Source organism: Bombus flavifrons, chromosome 3 (assembly GCF_040668555.2).
Source record: "Bombus flavifrons isolate JBK064 chromosome 3, iyBomFlav1_principal, whole genome shotgun sequence".
Taxonomy (NCBI): domain Eukaryota; kingdom Metazoa; phylum Arthropoda; class Insecta; order Hymenoptera; family Apidae; genus Bombus; species Bombus flavifrons.
In genome coordinates this window covers 8,522,473-8,541,452 of record NC_138444.1, presented here as the reverse complement: position 1 = coordinate 8,541,452, position 18,980 = coordinate 8,522,473, and the positions used below count along the sequence as shown (strand labels likewise).

Below are 18,980 nucleotides of genomic sequence, written 5' to 3'. Positions count from 1 at the left end.
GTAGAGGCAACGTCCACGGATAGATTGTTTACATGCACGCTACAAGGACGTAACATCGAGCCTATTGGATTTTTTATACGCACCTGAACTTCTAAGGCATGGTAAGCAAATATGAGGCCAATCAGTATCACAGTAGACACAGAGATCAGGGTTTTCAGTGCTGTCGAGTAAAACGAGGCCTGCAACATAAAACGTCGTCCTCGTAAATCCCAGTTCTGCCATTTAAACCATACATATCGCCTTTATTCTACTATCTCCTCTCTAAATGTTTTCTAATAAAAGTTGGATATTATTCGGTAGGAAATCTGCAAATGTGGGTTCATATACGTTAATTTCTTTATTAACTGTAATTCTTCGAGCAATTTTTCTTCTTTCCTCTTTTTGAAAAAATATCTGATATGAGAGAGAATTTGTTTCTTAAGAAATAATAAATAAATATTCATGTTTTATGCGTAACAGACACAATTTCGTTATTTATTTACCATAAACAAGAATTATTTTAGCTACTGCGTTACTGGATAAGGTAATATACGCTACGAAGTTAAATTCGTTCAGTTAAGCACTTTGTTGGGAAAGTTTCGAGCGAGTTCGGCAGGTACCAAACTATAGGAAAACTAATTTTTAATGCAATTTTTACGGCGAACGATATGGTACACGCGACTATTTGACATTGCGCCCATGTTCTGCCAATAATTCGCAGAAATTTTGTGCAAGCACAGATTCATGCGATTATAAAAGGGGAAAAAAGGCGAAATGGTCGTCGGAAAAAATTCATGCTGTCAATGACACGACGATAAGAGAAATAGCTACTACGCAGTATGCGTCTTCCTGAGTGTCGTGATGTTTGCTATAAATCTTGCAAATAGGAATCATAAAATAAAAGAGAAAGTTCCAAGACAAAAATGTAATTAGAAGTATAATTCCTTTATACATATCCTTTTTTAACTCTGTTATTCTATTATTTACATTTTATATTTTAATCATTGCTTTTAAGTGAGTGCCTGTAGAATGTCAACTTTAAATTATTTCTCTCTCAAAAGTGTTTCACTTACATTATCATAATTTCTAGACCCTAAGTAAGACAACTGTCAATGTCAAATATTTTAATTTCAGATAAAACATTGTCAAACAAAATGTATTTAAATATATGTTTTGTAAAGTTCAATCCAATTACCATACTTCCATCTCAACAGGTTCGATCAATCCTCATCGTCCGTATTTCCTAGGACGTCGAACGAGAAAATTCTTCGCAAAAGAATTAATTGCAGCTCCGACGTTCGTCGTACAGCCGGAAAAAGAAAACACGCGCTCAAGCACGGGATACTGAAATATTTATGCGTTTGCGTAAAGTTGCTTATTGCTCGTAAAAGTCAAACAGGGACTGCGTTTTTTTTAAAGGTGACATTAAACTCTTCCGACTGCAAGGCATGTGACATTTAGAGAGAGAAAAATGGTGAAAAAAGAAAATTCCATCCTTCCGGTTCATCTTTTCCGAAACGTCTTCCGAGTAGTGCGAAAAAGGACATGCTAACATAGCATGGAATTTCATGAATAATATTTTTCTCCTGCTATTTGTTCCTCTCAGAATCTCCCACTTCTAACTCATATTAAGGAAAAATATGATTCTCTCTTTAAGGAAGATTGTCTCCGGTATGTTATATCGTTTTAAGAACAGTGATTTTAATGAATTGTTTCTTTTAAATTGAACGCCTTTCCATTAAATATTTTATAGTGTTTATTTATAATTTCTGTGTTTATGGTCCACACATCTTTGTTCTTCATTTATAGCCCCGATGGATCCTCTATTTTACGATTTCAGCGCAATAATAAATCAGAACATTATTCAGCGAAATTTCCGCGTTTAGGAAGTTATCGTACGTTACCGAACATGTACGCGTGACATCATTCAACGTTCCGCGGTATAATATTGTAGTTCGTGTGTGTCATTTGCATGCTATTTGTGCCTTCTATTTATAAAATTGCATTTGCATAGATGCGATTATCCCCAGTACGCGTTACGTTGTTTAAATCGTGAAATTCGATGTCTCGTGTTATTTTTATAATCAGCTGGCAGGTAACGAGGATACAAAGTTTAATTCTCATAAATATGTACGTAGATATTCGTTCACTTTCATTCTCGATTACTTGGTGAAACTGATTCAGTATGTTTCACAAAGGTCAATTGCTCCCAGCTTTTATTTGTTTCAACTTCGAACTTTCATCCTATAATCGTTACAGAGAGAAGATCCTACAAAATAAATAATTAGATTTAACAATTATTTCGTATGATCTGTTTTATGAAAATTTCCAATAATTTAATAAGCAATTTTCTCATAAATCAGAGTTAAATTTCGTTTATATTGCCTTTACGATGCGATTTCTTTATGAAAATACGAATACATTTAATTAACTCGAAAAATCTATACAAATCCAGAAGAAATTTAAGCTCTATCCATTTTTATATCTTATTTCAGTGGTATTCAAACATTGTTACTTTATTATTGAATATTTTTATTATTCAAAAATTTATTTTCAATGTCAACGTACCTACGCTGTCGCATCAATTATAAGTAATTACGTAGCGGGCCAATTTTTGCTAAACTTGAAACAAGCAGATTATTTATTAGTAGACCGCGAATTTTTATGCATTTATGAAAAATTTGAAGATACAAAAGTGATTTGGTTTCTATCGGTTCCACGTGGTTCTACTTAACGCAAAATTACGTCTCGCCAATTTTTTCGGCGACCACAGAGATCAGTTGCAGTTCGACTTTACATTTTTGATTTAATTACTGAGAGAATACTTGACTTGAAGTGCTTCGAGTGACTCGAGAGCTCTTTATTCAAGATCTTACGATCCTCGTCATTCCTACGTTTTAGGACTCTCCACGTCCTTCGATTTTTACTGTGAATCGATAGCTTCAAATGGGCCATTTTGTATTATTCACAGAGAAGATTCGTAAAGTTTAACAGAGTATGACTACACTGCCGCTCAAATGTCTTAGGAGAGTTACTATTTGCTTAAAAACTGAGAAAAGTAATCGTTAAAAATATGAAGAAATATCAGTTAACTTGATGCTTTGTATGACAAAGAAGCTACTTAACTATGTTTAATGAATAAGATAGATAGAGGCACCCATCTCAGCCAAGGTTCAACATTTCTTGAATATACGAGGTTTAACATTGCTTCATTAAAAAAAAAGAACCCCATTTTATTGAAGAATCTCGAATGTGTCTGTTTAATTCTCTTCAATATTTGTCCGAACATTTCATTATTTTATGAGAACTCATAATACGATCTGATTAAAGCGACACTTTTTAATACTTTCAAACATCAGGATATAAAAGCATTACTTTTGTAATAACTTGATATAAATAACGATCATCAACGAATTCGTACAAGCAAATGTTAAAATTTTGAAGCGGAATAATTCGAAGATGCAGGATCATCAATAATAATGTAACTTAATTGGTTCACGAAGCCCTAAATAGCCAGATTCAGGTTTCGTGGTAGCGATATTGTGGCTCCTGTAATAATAGGCAGTCAGTTAATTAGTTAGTTACACATAAGAGGAATATAAATTAGCCACAACGCGGAAATACGTTTCCGCTAGCTGTGTCCGATGATGAAGACGTCACTCTTTGATAAGATATTGATATTGAAATTAACGAAAACTGACGCGTACTGAATAAAACTTAATCAGCAAGGAAGACTGGGCCAAGTTTCATCTCCGCTGCATGGTGTACTGTGTTTTCTTTCATATTAAAATTAACTTTCGATACTTTAAACTGGTGATATTCAGAATTAAAACAATTTTTCGAAATGTGATTACAAAATGACAGGTATCAAATTCTTTATTTTTGAAAATATACTTAAAAATACGCAGTTACTTTTCGTAAAATTATTCCATTTCCAACTAAAGTTTCATGATCTTCTGATTTTTTAACTTGACAAATTTTTATTTATCTCTTATAGTAAACGAAATTCCTTGTTAGAATACTATGTTTAACATATGGTACAACTTGTTCAAATTAATACTATCTTCCTTCGAACAATTCCTTCGAATTATTAGTACCTTCATCAAAAGGAAAGCAATTTACTAAATCTAAGAAAGTCACGCCTCTAATAGCGTAGGAAGATTTGATAAATAATAAAAGTTTGTGTCGTACAAATTTTATTGAATGTCAGTTTTCGCTTGCGAACAGGTTCGCTAATATCGTTAGGAAACTAGAGAACCTGGTCGGTCCAATAAATTCGCCTGGTGGCAATGGGGCCAAAAGCTGTTATCGCGATCACTCTGGTCATCGATCGAAATCGTTCACGACATCGGGCGAACGGTCAGTTGTCTTTAAGAGGTGCTAACCCTCAATTGGATCATCGACATCGCGCATCCACGGCAAATCGCTTTGGCCCCGTTCGCCTCTGTAAATCAACTGTAACGAAACTAAAATGGATTTAACGGCTGTATCTATACATTCTGCTTTATCATATACATAGTTCTCCTATAATGTCTCTAGTAATAATCAATCATAATTTCTTCCTCAATAAGCAAAGAAAAATCCAGTTATAGAGAGCTAAAGATAAATATTTTTATTATATTAAGCAGTGCACTCCCGTTAAAAACTCTTCGCATTTATTTTTAACAAAGTTTCAATATTTAACGTAGACTAAGAACTTTAAAATACAAAGACAGACTTTAATAAAATTGTTAACACATCAACTAGCTTCTTTATCGCATACAGTATTAAACTTTTCTTAACTTCACTTTTTTTAACTTTTTTAACTATTTTTCACTTTGTACGTAGTTTCCGCTATTATTTTGCTATTCGCTTGTATTTCGCTTTTATATAATATTAATATCTACTCTAAGATTTTCGAGCGGAAGTGCACCTGTTCATTAGAGCCATCCATGAACGAGTAGAAGCGTTCAAGAACCTAAAGTATCACCGACTGATCGGAAATCGAGTCACCAACTTCTGAGAATCGCGTTTCGGTGACTGATGCGCATGATCAGCATTCTCCTGTTAACAGTCCAATTTATCAGAGAGTCGGTTCATCGAATTGCCATTTGAGGGACGATTGTTGTCGATGTTCCAGGTGTTCCTCATAGAAATTCACCTTAAAGTAAATTTACTCATTCATCCACGAACGAGGAACTACGATGTCATGTTGCACGAAAACGAATAGAACCACGATTTTTGGACGGCGACCAAACGTTCGCTTTTCCGCTCGTTTCGTTTGTCGATAACGCCGAGAAACGTAATCCGGAACGTGCAGAAATCTGTCATGGTGCACTTTTCTGTAGTGGATTGCCGCGAAGACAGATCATCGATTGATCCGGTGAGACGAACCCTTTGTCGTTTGATAATTTGTTTTGCCACATTATATTCTTGCCGAAGAGGAAATTATTTTTCGCCAATTGAAACGATTTTGGTTTGGTCATTGTTTGTTAAAAGTATAAGAAATTATTGCCAAAAAGAAAATTATTTTTCGCTGACCGAAGTGATTTTGATTTAGTCATTGTCTGTAAAAGATGTGAGGCCTCTCTAAGTATTTAGTGTATGAGATTTGTATTATCTGCACATTGGAAAAGGAAAAGAGTTCAATCTTTTGGTCATCGTAAAAACAGGATTTGTATTATTTGGTCGTTACAAGAGAAAAGAGGCTAATCCTTTTATAAGGAATTAAGCCTTCCAAGAAAATTTGCTGAGCGAACGGAGAAATAGAAAGAATATTCGATCTACTTATTCTAAGAAACGGTTATAAGATATCGAAAGGTAGGAATAATATTTGAAAAGTATAAAAATTAGTTACTTAATTCAATTTAGAAACTTCCTTGAAAGTTCATTTTTCTTCATTATTTGCCATTTAGTTAGTTTCTCGAACGAAAATAATATCTACGCTTATATTAAACTAGAATTCGATATACTTCGATCGCGAACTTAATTACGTATGAAATGTGAAGTGATGCCTGAAATGGTCCGTGCAAACCACCAAATACAGTCTCTAATTTCTATCAAAGCCTTGATAAACGACTAATTTTGCGCGAAACACACAATTATCTAAATCTCTCAGATACAACACGTAGCATCGATAAAATCGCGATATCGAACGCGAGGCATCGAATTCATTCGAAAAAAATCAGCCAATACTTAATCGGACTGCGATCATACTGACACGGCATCCCTCGTGTAAATCAATCTTAAATTTCATTCGTTCAACCGATAATAGGATTTGAATCCCCCTACGATTTCATCCCTTTCGAGTCGTTTCATCAACGCCACGTACATTCTATTTTCTGTCCACGATGAAACTGCATGTGGATTCTACACAAATGTATAAAATCTCGTACTATTCTATTTTTTTTCTAGTTAATGCAGAAATAAAAATATAGATATATGAAAATCTTTTACAATACGATTCAACAGCACAAAGGGTCTCTCGTTTCCCGTTGCTACCAACTGCTGTCTCTTGCATGGATCTTACGTAATATATACTTACACCCACACGTTCTGTTTTTCCGTATTTTACAACCACTTGTATTTAATTCAGACAACCTACGCAACGTTCTCACATAAGCATACAAACGCGTGAAAACGGCGCTATGTACATACCGCCTTGATCACCTAAAACCTTAGCTCAGACAATTTATTGTTCTCTCGTACTCCAGTATATTCTTTATTATACATTTTACATTCGACAATCAGTATTTCGCTATAAACACTCGCAACAGATTACCATACGTAGAAGAGAAAAGTAGATGTCTGAAAGATGGTAAGGTAAGAAACACTTCTTAAAAAATGATAAAATGGTAGATGGTAAAATTTAACTAAACCGTGTAATACTCGCAGACAGTTTCTGACAACGATATTATGTTATTTTACACGAATCTAAAAAGTCTGATTAACCAACGATTTTCCTAGCAACCTATAGTGGCTACAAAATGTATCGACACACTATCGCATTTATTATAGTAGTTACATATTAATTAATTACGTCCAAGTATTATATTATACGTAGTAGTTTCATACGATTGCAGAAATTCGACACTATGCAAATGAAATGAGTCTGATAAGAAAAACGGTTTATTGAAAAATAAGGATATATGACGATACTTTTTCTAGCCACTGTAGATGGATTATTAAATTTCATACGAGACCAGCATGTACCTCGATACTTATGAAAATGACTATGCCTCGCTAAGGCACTCTGTAGAGCTGCAAACCACTTTAAACTAGCAAATATACACAACAATATCAGTATGTCACTCGACCCTACGTGGAAATTAACTGCAACGCTGGCAAAACGTTAGGATAAAACGCCTAGTGGACACGAGGCCTGCATCCGGGAGCCTCGAGCAGCAATTTAGAGTGATTTTAATACCGGGATCGCCCGCAGCGGAACGTTTATGCTCTGCACATTCACGAGCCCGCACTTCACGCTGCTTGCTCATCTACCATTCGAGAGCACGCGTTGCAGGCTGTTTTCCTCTTTCGATGTTTATCCGCTTGGCGTACTATACTATACTATTATATAGGTACATACTTTGCTTCTTACCGCGTGTACAACTACGCGATACTAATTTACCATGGATTTTAGATTATCGGAATCTGTGGATCGAGATTAGTTATGGTTTCAACTGGACGTATTGTTTACAACGGACGCAGATTGAGCCGTTATTAGGTTTGTTAAACGATCGCGAGACGAAAGGCTATTATTAGTTCCGGAATATTAGCTCTCGGACGATTGCTCGACAAACTAAAGGAAATTATTGATTGCTTTCCTCTTGCTTGGCTTTGATTAACGTTAATGAATTTTAAACGAAGAGTTGACATTTTTATAAAATAAAGGGATATATTCTTTCGTGATCTATTCACGACGTATGGAGAATTCGGACGAAGTTTAAGCTTATACGTGATTACGATTGTCTTACAAAATTATTATTCACTAATTACTAAGTAAGAAATTTAGTTAAGTAATGAGCGAATTGTTTCTGAAGAGTTTTACATCAAATAGATATGGGTGAATAGGTACGAAACTTGTTACAGTTCTGCAAGAGAATTCATTAATACTGTAACTTGTAAATCTATTAGTGACTTACTGCAACTTGCAACTTTATTAATGACTTGTAAAATTTCAATACTCTAAAATCCCACGACTATCACAGAATAACGTGAATGGTTCCTTCGTTCAGTGATTCATTTAATCTTATAGAATTGGAGAAATATTATTTCTGTTATTCTAAGATGATCTTACCGACTAATTTATAGCGAAGATATAGGTAGATATTCTCTAATTCACTTTTTCTATCTTGTTTTCGAAGGATCAATATGCAGATAAGTGACGAGTCAAATTTAATGAATAGCAGTAATTACGCATAATTGCTCCACGCTTTGTTTATTCCATTATGTACTCTTGACAAACGTGGAATTTCGCTTTATTAATAGTCCGCTCCAATAATGAAATACTCTAACATAATAATCACGTAATTATCGGTAACATATTGCCAACCGACACGGACGGGACGCATTAATAGATTCAATCGTGCACGCGATTACGGTCAATTTTCATGTCGAAAGCAAAGATTAAAGAATTCAAACATAGAATGTTGCGTTATATCGTAAAAATGTTTTGCTTTACCGTAGTCACCACGCAAAGCAAAGAAATCGCGAGAAGAAATTCGCCTTGTACCAAGGCGAACGAAGTATTTTCTATCTTGAATCCCTCCACTCTGCTCTTTTTTTCTTTTTTCCATCGAGCTGTCGATATTTGCAAGCGATGGAGAAAATAAAAAAAACGCGAGCTTCAACAAAGAGCGTGACGGTCTATGTAATTTCTCGCAATATTCCAAGCCTCGATCGATCTCTCTCTCTTTCTCTTTCTCTCTCTCTCTCTCTCTCTCTCTTTGCATTGACCCGATATAGCCCATGATTCATGGATTTTGCTAATTGAACCGTGTATACTGGTTGCTTATCATTATACTCGTTCTAATAGAGCCGATCGTTTCGTCCAAATAGTCTCACTGCGAAATCGCGACTATGATGGATATTGGGCTTTCTATGGAAATCTTGATTGTAATTATCATGGAAAAACATTTGCTAAATAAGTACAGGTTCTATGTATCGTTTGTAATATTTATCTAATTTTGGAAATTTGGACCTTTAGCCCCGATCCTATGCTCAAGTTTTTCTAAAATCACGAGAAATCGTTTCCTCTGTTAAAACGAGAGCAAAATCGAGATATAAAAATCCGAATACCGTGACGGAATAAAAATGAGGAACGAGTTCCAATTTCAGGATGTTTGTAAGTTATTACAAACCGGAAAGTAGATTTATTATATCAGAATTTAAGATGGATCCGTAAACTTAAAAAAACTTTCAACTACTCGGGAACAACGTAATATTCCTTGTATTTGCTATGAAAATCTGACGGCGTGTATTTAATATCGGGCGAAATATTTTGCAAAGTTTTATTCAGTCCACGAGCGAAATGATACGCAAATATTGGACTAATTCGACATCCGGAAATTCACGGTGCACCCGTCGATATTTACATGATGGATATTTCGTGGCGATTTAATTCGGAAATCTCAGCCACCCAAACGAAATGCATAACATCGAAGTCGAAATTTAATAAAAATTAGAGAAGCCAGAGTTGAGAAACTGTTCCGAAGGGTTTCGGTCGAAATGAAGTTGAACCGTTTCCACGTAATTACCTGCTCGTTAACATAGCCTGTGGCATATTCTTAATGAACTGCTGAGCAGTCACGCGGCATCATTGTAATTCGCTCTAGAAACGTTATTACTCGCTTTCAACGCTTTAAATTAGCGGACTTTTTACTCTTCTGATGGAAAATTTAATTTCGATGCAATTAAAAAAAAAAAAAAATAATAATCCTGTGTTGAAATGATTTTAACATGAAATTCAAGGTTAAAGGTCGTTGAATTTAAAACTTGACTTCTTTTTACCATTGATATATTGGAGTTTTTAATTCTAGCGTTTCATTAGTAATGACATCTCTTAAATCTTCGTTTGCCTCTCTATGATAATTTCCCAGATCTCATAAAATCCACGATAAAAATTCTTAAGATCACTAAGATAGATTTGAGTAAATAAAATATTACAGCCTCGGATAATTGAAACAAAAGATAATATATTTGATAGCTTGCTATAAACAAGATACTCTGCATTGATTTTAACGACTCTACGACTGTCTTCTAAATAGGGAAATTAAATGTCTAAGATATTATTAAAATGATCTCTAGGTATATCACTTCATACACCCCAATCTACCTATACATTTTCGCAAACATTCTTCGCCGCTCACAATAAACATTTTACCTAAAATTAACCCAAAATTAAAGTTTAACACCCAATATGTTTCTAAATCCGCAACAGCCTTCAAAGACCCAAAACAATTATTCCAGCAAATCGCCGACTCATTTATCAACATCCAACCCCGCCGTTTCGTCATTAAACACGGGTGCTGCTATTGTTCCAGCAAACTACCACCATTATCGCAATCAAACAAACTGACTACACTGTTCGTTTTATAGTTTACCCCGTTTAGTAGAGCGAAACCAAATAATCGGTTGGCTAATATGTCGCATCGCGGATTCAGGCGACTAACAGAGTGACGCTTCGTCGACAGGTTCTCATTCGAACGCGGTCAATTTTCTCTTCTACCCAAACCTGCCTGTGTTTTAGCCCGGAAACTTTCCTAATTTCGACACAGTTTACTGCGTTAGGCGGTCTGTTTACAGCAAACCCTTCGAGAGAGCGCGAACCCGGACGTTTACACGCTCCTTTGGCATCCTAAATTTTAGATTAAAGTCTCGAGCATGCTTAACACTTTGCGCCTCGAGAAAAGTTCCATGGAAACACGCGTAGCCTCGTATCGATTTCGGGCATGGCCATTGTACGATGCGATACCATCGGCGAAATCGAATTCTAGTGGCGATTGTGATTCGGCGGAGGGAACGTTGATAGCGGAATCCGCCACGTTTTACGGTGACTCTAACGCGAAATGTGAAACCGTATCTCGAAGTCAGCCCGATTTTCCGAGGTCGGATTGCAGCGGAAATCTCGTGGTTTTCAGTATTTTAATGGATCTTGATGTATTGGTTATTGCTTTTTTTTTATTATGGCTGTATCGTTTCTTGTTTGTGTCGGTTATGATCAATTGTGTTTTTCACTGATAAGTTCCCTCAGATCGAGGAAAGATATAAAATGATTGAAAAGTATAAAACGTTCTATAAACGTTTTTCTGAAAATGAGAAAGTGGAAGAAAGAATAATAAATAAATGAGAATTAGAGAAAAGCAGCATTGATTAAATCGAACGAACTTCGAAGAATGATGTGTATTCCTTATTTGTTCTTGAGTCTAATGGATTCGACCGAATGTTACAGTAAGCTTGTTTATTTCGAGCTAGCGCGATTTGCAGAGTGAGTTATTGGAATTCCATCTAGTCGTGTAATTTATATGATTCGTGATTTTCATGGTCCTTGCGTAGAATTTATGCGTAAGCTGCATATGTACAGGGAAACGTATAGAGCAATCGTAAATGAAAGATTTCCAAAGGAGAAAAGGCAAGTTACAACCAAATTGGCTCGATCATGCGATCATATATCAAAACTGAATAAACTCCCTGAAAAAGCTGTCCTGTCTTTGCCAATATTACAGAAACTAAATTTTTGTTATAGGAAATAACTATTACAAAACCTGAAGTATTTAGATAAAATATCCGTATTCATTAAATTCGCGAAAAGAACTAAAGAAAAAATGAAGAAATAAAAACAGTAGCTATATTATACATATAGGTACATGTAGTGACTTATAGAACACTATCTGAATACTTGTTATTTTATACATCTTATACAAAACATTTTGAAATTAAATCTACATCGAAATTGACATATTATCACAATAGATATTCACACTTTAAGCCTAAAATTTCAAACGTAAGTTTTTCCACTTTTGAGTGATTAATAGAGCTATTATTACTAGAACGAAATAATACTATAAACTCACATCCAGAAAGGACGAATTACAATTAGTCCACATTTACTTTCAATGTTTCGATTATTCAAAGATACGAAGAAACTTTATTTTAAGGCTTTCAGTTATATTGCTGTTCTTCATAGTTGAGTACTACAGGAAAGTTACAGAATTTTCAGATCACGAACGGGTTCTCCACCTTCATCCGGAACATCCGATAGGTAACATAAGTCGCAGGAATTTGCAATTCACGGGAAATAGATTGGCCAAGCTCGATAACGGATTGCACGTATCATGAAAGTTATAAATAAACGCATTTAATAGGCTGCAGGCTGCAAGCCTTAAGATTCACAACGTTTCTATGGTGACGACATGATCCGTTCGTGCGCATGTCGGTTTCGTCCGTGAGCCAAAGGAGAAACCGTGTGGTTCGGTTACGCCCTTGGAAAATTAACGTGAATACGCGTATGCCTGGACATACCGGACCGGTCTGCAAGCGTCCTCGAATCTCGATTGTTTGCCACGACGCTGCATCGTTCGCCTCGAGTCTCTTCCTCTCTATAATTAATCGATCCTTCCTCGTTAATTTAAGGGTTCATCAGAAGCGACCGCCTTGACAAACAACGGCGCGATAATTAATTCGATCGGTCTGCCTGCTTTCCACTCAGCTGCATAACAATATGGATTATTCGCTGAGATTACGAAATAATTCGTAAATCATTCGACCAAGCTACGAAACAATCGAACCTCTTGAAAGCTCCACCTTGAACACATATTTCTCAATCTTATTAATCAATTACACGATTTCTAAGAAAATTAATGACTCACTTCTATAAAATTTGCCGTAAAAAGCTAGAAGGAATAGTCATAAATCTCAAGATAAGTTTTAGGAAGAATTTTTGTAACACTACTTTTCCATATTTTCCAATTTACGGAGCTAAGTGGATCATTTATTTTGTTGGAGTTACGGCATCAATTTCCGATGGATTGTTTAAGAAACAATTTTCTCTCTGGCTCAGAAATTTGTTGGATGGAAAGTGTGTTTCCTTGAAGATATTTTTTAATGGAAGTTTACACGAGACGTCTCATTTTTTAATCTGTCCGCACAATTACTTCGAACCATGTTACATCGAAATTGTCGTTAATTTGAATAAATTTTTCGCTTTTACATTTTCGGGCCAATAACTGAATCAGAAATTACATACTGATTTATAATATAATTCAGCTGTTACGTTTCGCTGAAATATAAAAGAGGAGCGAAATATTGCAGAGAGAAGCTACGCGAACACGAGTAAAACCAGACGATGTGTAACCAGACAAGCTTTTTTTAATCGACGCGACAGAAACCATATATCCTTTTAAAATTCATCTATACTTCTCTCTTTAGAAAAGCTGCTTCGTTAAATCCTTTATTAGTATATTATTTCTATCAATAAATCTCAAAATCCTGCGTTATAAAACACATAAAAATGAAACACAAATACGAATAAAACATACAAAAACGTATAAAACCCTCTATAAAATATATGAAACAATGGCGTTGCTTCTATCTCAGTACCATTTCAATATTCTATTGCTCTCGATTTTTTTTTCAAGAAACGACGATCTCGAATGTTGCAGTACACCTGCCAAGCGAGCAATCGACCATGATAAAATCCACCATTTACGACCACCTTTCTGGCTATACATTTCATCGTATCAAACTTCCACAATAATTATTACATCGTGCTTCACGATATCGAGTGACCATTTCGGAAAATGCGGTAAAAAATGGCTCGCGCGTCACCGATTTCTGACATTTCGACGAGATTATTTCTCGCAACTCGTACGATGCAAGAACGTTGGTATGGATGATAGCTAGGGGAAAATAAGCCTGCGAAGGGTTACACGTTCGCAGTCTCTTTTCGAGTCGTGGCAAACGAATGGGATGAAATATGATCGGGAGGGAAACGCTGCGAATAGTTTTACATCGGAAACGTAATACCTCGCCAGGAAGGACAGAGGCCGCTGAATTTCGAGATTTTGTCGATCGATGATTTATACTCGCTACACGATTCCTGAAATAACATAAAATGGACACGCTGCTATTGTTTAATATCGACCGCATATCAGTTGTATCCTATGACGTCGTTTTATAGGGGTATGATAATATTTTGATAGTATTTTGTCCTATAATATTAATCTATTAAAGAGATAATATCACGATATTTGATATATTGCGGACATTTATGCAAATTCATATTTTCACGGATATAATTAAAAAGGTGCAATTTAAGTATAAATTTGTTTCAGCAAATTGTTGTATGGTATAGAGATTACTATATATTTTTCACATTATATGTATTCTGCGTATTTCTGCATCTTCAAACTTCTCATGAACGCATAAGAATCTGCAGTCCAATGATAAGCAATATTTCTTGAAATTTTGAAAAGGATGAAAAAAATGTACATTTAGTTCTAAAATTGAATACAATAAAGACAACTTCTAAATCTTGGAACTGTTTCCCTATACGAGATAGAAAATGTGACTTATCATGTTCGCCCCATGTAGCAATGTTATTGCACAACCTGAATACACGAAATAACGAGCAGGAATTCGAAACAGCGTTAGAGTAGCTTCTCTTTGATCCAGGAAATATTCACAGGGTCTGCGATAGAGATGTAATTGAGGCTCGTATGCAGCAGCCATGAAATTAATTATCGGAAACATGTGTATACATCCTGAAAGACAAATGAAACGGCTCGCTAGTTGTTTGTTGTAAGGAAATACCCCGTGACGGGGATGATATTGTGGCGTGATAAGACGTGGGAGGATACATCCAATGCGAGAGGCTTCGTTATATTTAAATAATTTCCCACGGGACATCGATTCGAATCAAATGCGACATATCATATTTTATCTTCCCCTACCTAGTTCAATTTCTCTAACATGTCAATTCTCTTTGGCAAAGATAAGAGGTTTCGTATACAAATTTTACGATATAATATGAATGATGATTAACGATAATTTCGATCGATCTGTCGATACCACCGTATACATTTTTGAATAGTTCTCAAGTATGTAGAATACAAATTGCAGTAAAGAAAGGATCATGAAGTAATTCAAAATTCAAAGGGTTTAAGCAAAACGTTCCAGGATGATTTTCTGTGACAGGGAGGAGTATGTATATAAATTATTTATTGCGTGTTTGTGTGTTAAAGCAGAAGAATTAATTCATTATGGAAGGAATGCAATAGTTCGATACTTGTTCAAAGTTACGATATATGGAACAATTCCGGAAACATCAAAGGGTGGAAGAGAAAGAGTATACTTCAAAGGATATATATGCAAAACAAAAACACGCAGAAGGAAAAAAGAGCGAAGCCCAGTTGCTCGTTTGCTTTCTTTGACGTCGTGGAAAGAGTGAACGTAGGCTGCGAGATTACCAGGCGAAACGTACGAAGAATTTCCAGATAGGAATTTCGTTTGCTAGGAAATAAGGAATGCTACGCAAAAAGAATTGAGAAACAAATGAAATTGAATTCCATTTGGTTAATTTCTTGTCCACTTGCAATTTTTATAACAGCGTGCTGCGATGGTATAATCCTTTGATCGTTTTTAAATACCAATTTCTTTAGAAATTTTATGTGTGCTGGGGAATTTATTTTGTTTTTAGTAGAAACTCACGAAATTTTTTAATGTCTCATTCATCTATTAAAGACCAGCAAGCAGTGAAATAACGTGCAAAAATTGTACGAACTCGTTTAATTTCAAAATGAATTCTCGTAATCAACGTTATGGAACAAGTAGGACGATTATTCTTCTCAGCAAACGAGGAAAGATTACAGATGGTTAAATCAACCAGTGGTCTAATGACGGTGCATTTCGAGCGAATATCGTGGCATGAGCTGTATCGTTGATGCTGCAGCCAACCTAGAGTTTCAGCTGAAATTTATTATCGTAGAAAGTTTTATCAGCTACTAGACTTAATCCTCTAAAATGAGTGGCACTCCGGAAAACATGTCAAACCCGCGAGCACGATAAGGAAGCGCTTCCGGCCGATTCCCTCGAAGATCGCTTTAACGCTTCACACAGTTTACCCGAAAGGAAGACATAAGCGATTTGTGAGAAGGTTGTACCGCGATTTGTGGAAACTCATGAAAACTTAGTATCGTGATAGGGTGACACGTCGAAGGATAGGTTCTGAATTTTTTTGCTTCATAGAATTTGATTTGGGAAACTTTTTACGTTAAAAAGGATTAAATTCAGAAAGACTTAGCTTTACTAATTTAAGATAGAGAGAATTTAATTCCACCGATTTAGAAGTTTTGGTAAAAAAAATTCACTTTTAGGAATTAAGAGTTTAACACGATTTTTTAATAATTAGCAAATATAACATTAGCAGATAGGATTTGGCTATTAACACATTTTCTAACGATTATGTAAAAATATCCCTTTTATATGTATTTCCATTTATATAGAATAAATAAATATGGAATATATCGAAATTATTTCATATTTTCAAAATTTATATCGAAAGACTATATAAAAGAATATCAATTATATTACATAAAATTCTTACATTCTTGTTTAAAATCACTACCGATTCTTACCAGGAAAGTACTATTCGTGAAATGATTGATGGAAATCGTATTTTAAATTACGAGTGGTTTGACTCAGAACTGTATGGGAAGCGAAACGAAGCTCGGTGCTTTCTGAATTCCTCAAATGACAATATACTTTCACCACGGGAGCCTATCTAGTCCTCGTGCCGCTATTTTTCCTCCTCCTCGTGCCATACCAAACGGAGCAGACTTCACGTCCAAAATCGTAAATTGTCGATAGCCCTGCAAACCCTTCCAGACTGCCGCGTTTTGAATTGCAAAACAGAACTCCAAGTAATCGCAAACGAACACAAAAGCGTCGAACCGTTTCGCAAAGCTCGCTTCGAAATCGTGCTTTGAGCCAAGGGGTGATAACACATTTGACAGAAGGGGATTTGAACTCAAACAACCAGCTTTTTTCGTTCTCCTGCCCTTTTCCGTTTCCCTTATAGATTAAACATAACTTAGATTTTCTACAGTGCTTTACACGCAATTTAGTTCGAATTTCATCGAATATAAGAGGCATATAAATTTAACCAATTTATAAAAGCAACACATCGACAATCACATAAATTGTTTTCGAATGAAACGAGCATTTTTGATAAAAATATTAAACATTTTACATTTTACATTTACATTTTACATTTCACGCTCCTACGTAAACAGATTCAGGAGAAACCTAATTAAAAAACGGTTTTGGTAGGGAAATGTTTCGCCAAATCTGGAATGCGTTTCACTTGAACTAATCTTTATAACATAATAATCAATTGAAATAAATTTGTTTTTAAGTAAACTTTTGACAGCACTTTTGACGAAAATAGTTTATATTTTATATTTGACACTACAAAGAAGATAACATTTTAAAGTATTTCGCAATCGTTCGTGGGATGATTAGAAGTTTAAGCAAGTTACACAGCTTCAAACCCAATAAATACTTCTTTGTTCATGCTTTCTGAGTTGTCTTCCAACGAGGTGCAAACAGGCAGAGCGAACAAAAGGGACCACTAGTTAGAAGGATTAAAAGCAAATTAATCTTCTTGTCGGAATATCAAGTTCCATCGAAGTTTCTTGTTATCGCGCGGAATGAACTGAGAACCTCGTTCCATCGAAATTTTCTACTCCCTTCGTAAGCGTTACGCGGTCGTTTTTGTGCCGTGAAATTCGGGAACACCTTCGTTCCTATGTTTATTCATTACCCTCATTAATAAACGTTAACGATCTTCGTGCAGTTCGGCGAACCTCGAGCAAGTCGTTTCACACGAGCAAAAACGACCGGTTGTAATTCTGAAGTTTTGTTTTCTCTCGTCTGGAAGAGCGATCGTGAGGATAAGAAATAGACGAGCCGAGTAGTTGATACGACTTTCAGCCCCTTCTTTCGTTCTATAAAAAGCGCCAGGAATCCTAAACTTTTATGAATATTACAAATCCAACGAATAAAATTTCTTTCAATTTAGATATTTCTGATTTCGTTAAAACTATCCTATCGCGTGAAACGAATCACACACAAGACAAATGAAATTTGGTCGCTTAGATTCAACTCGAAACTTGATGATTAGTTGTTCGGTGTTGTCGTTGATGGAAGAATTAATATTTAAATTAACTCAATATCCAATCAAAATTTTTAAATTGCGATCTGAGATTATTTCATCAAACAACGAAATTACTTTCTTAGATACAGAATGCTGAAAATTAATCTTAAAAAAGCTTGTCTTTTTTAATTAGTAGTTTACAGTTATATCGATCACTGTAATAGATTACCAACGATTCAGTTGAAATAGTAAGCTCAGTTTTACAATCCCTGGAAAAGAGGGGTCTGTTTTACAACTTTGTGACAGTTTCACATTTTCTTCCCTCGCGTACTTCTTAAATTGGAGATTTCGTAAAACACAGAACGTACTAATGACGGTTCTGTTTGCAAACTCTTCGTTACTGATTTCTGGAGATCTTCGAGTCACAAGACTGAAATATTCGCGAAATAAAGTTTGTTATATTCCTTGTACAGAAGTTTCTTTTTTTTTTGAACAAAAGATACATTAATGTAGAAAATACCTTTTTAAATTGTTATCTTCTCTTGTTGAGTGGTGAAAATGTTCTCTGTTTCAGTATACAACGTGTCTAAATTTTCTTTCCTTTAAAAAGCATAGTGGGGGAAATATGATACGTCGAATTGTTTATTTTTTTGCAGGGAAATAGTTTAAAATTTAGGGTACTAACAATTATATTTAAACAAAACTATCTTTCTATTGGTATTGGATACGATTCGTAACGAAGGAAACCAGCAACCTTCTTATTCCGTTCTTGCGTCAGATATCTCGGTTTCCACGACCGATACAGGCTCTCAGGATGCCACGAGTCCTTTTCTCGACGACAATCTGCTCTACAGGGTTTGCATGTTAT

The 18,980-nt window shown here is 35.3% G+C and overlaps 1 protein-coding gene across 7 annotated transcripts in view; it reads right to left on the bottom strand.

Annotated features, from left to right (window-relative positions):
• Positions 1-18,980, bottom strand: part of SK (small conductance calcium-activated potassium channel) — a 229,694-nt gene that overhangs the window by 35,283 nt on the left and 175,431 nt on the right. For all 7 annotated transcript variants that reach the window (XM_069109890.1, XM_069109891.1, XM_069109893.1 and 4 more), the window contains one exon: positions 84-179. In XM_069109890.1, coding sequence (XP_068965991.1) covers positions 84-179 — 96 coding nt within the window. The remainder of the gene's footprint in view (positions 1-83; positions 180-18,980) is intronic.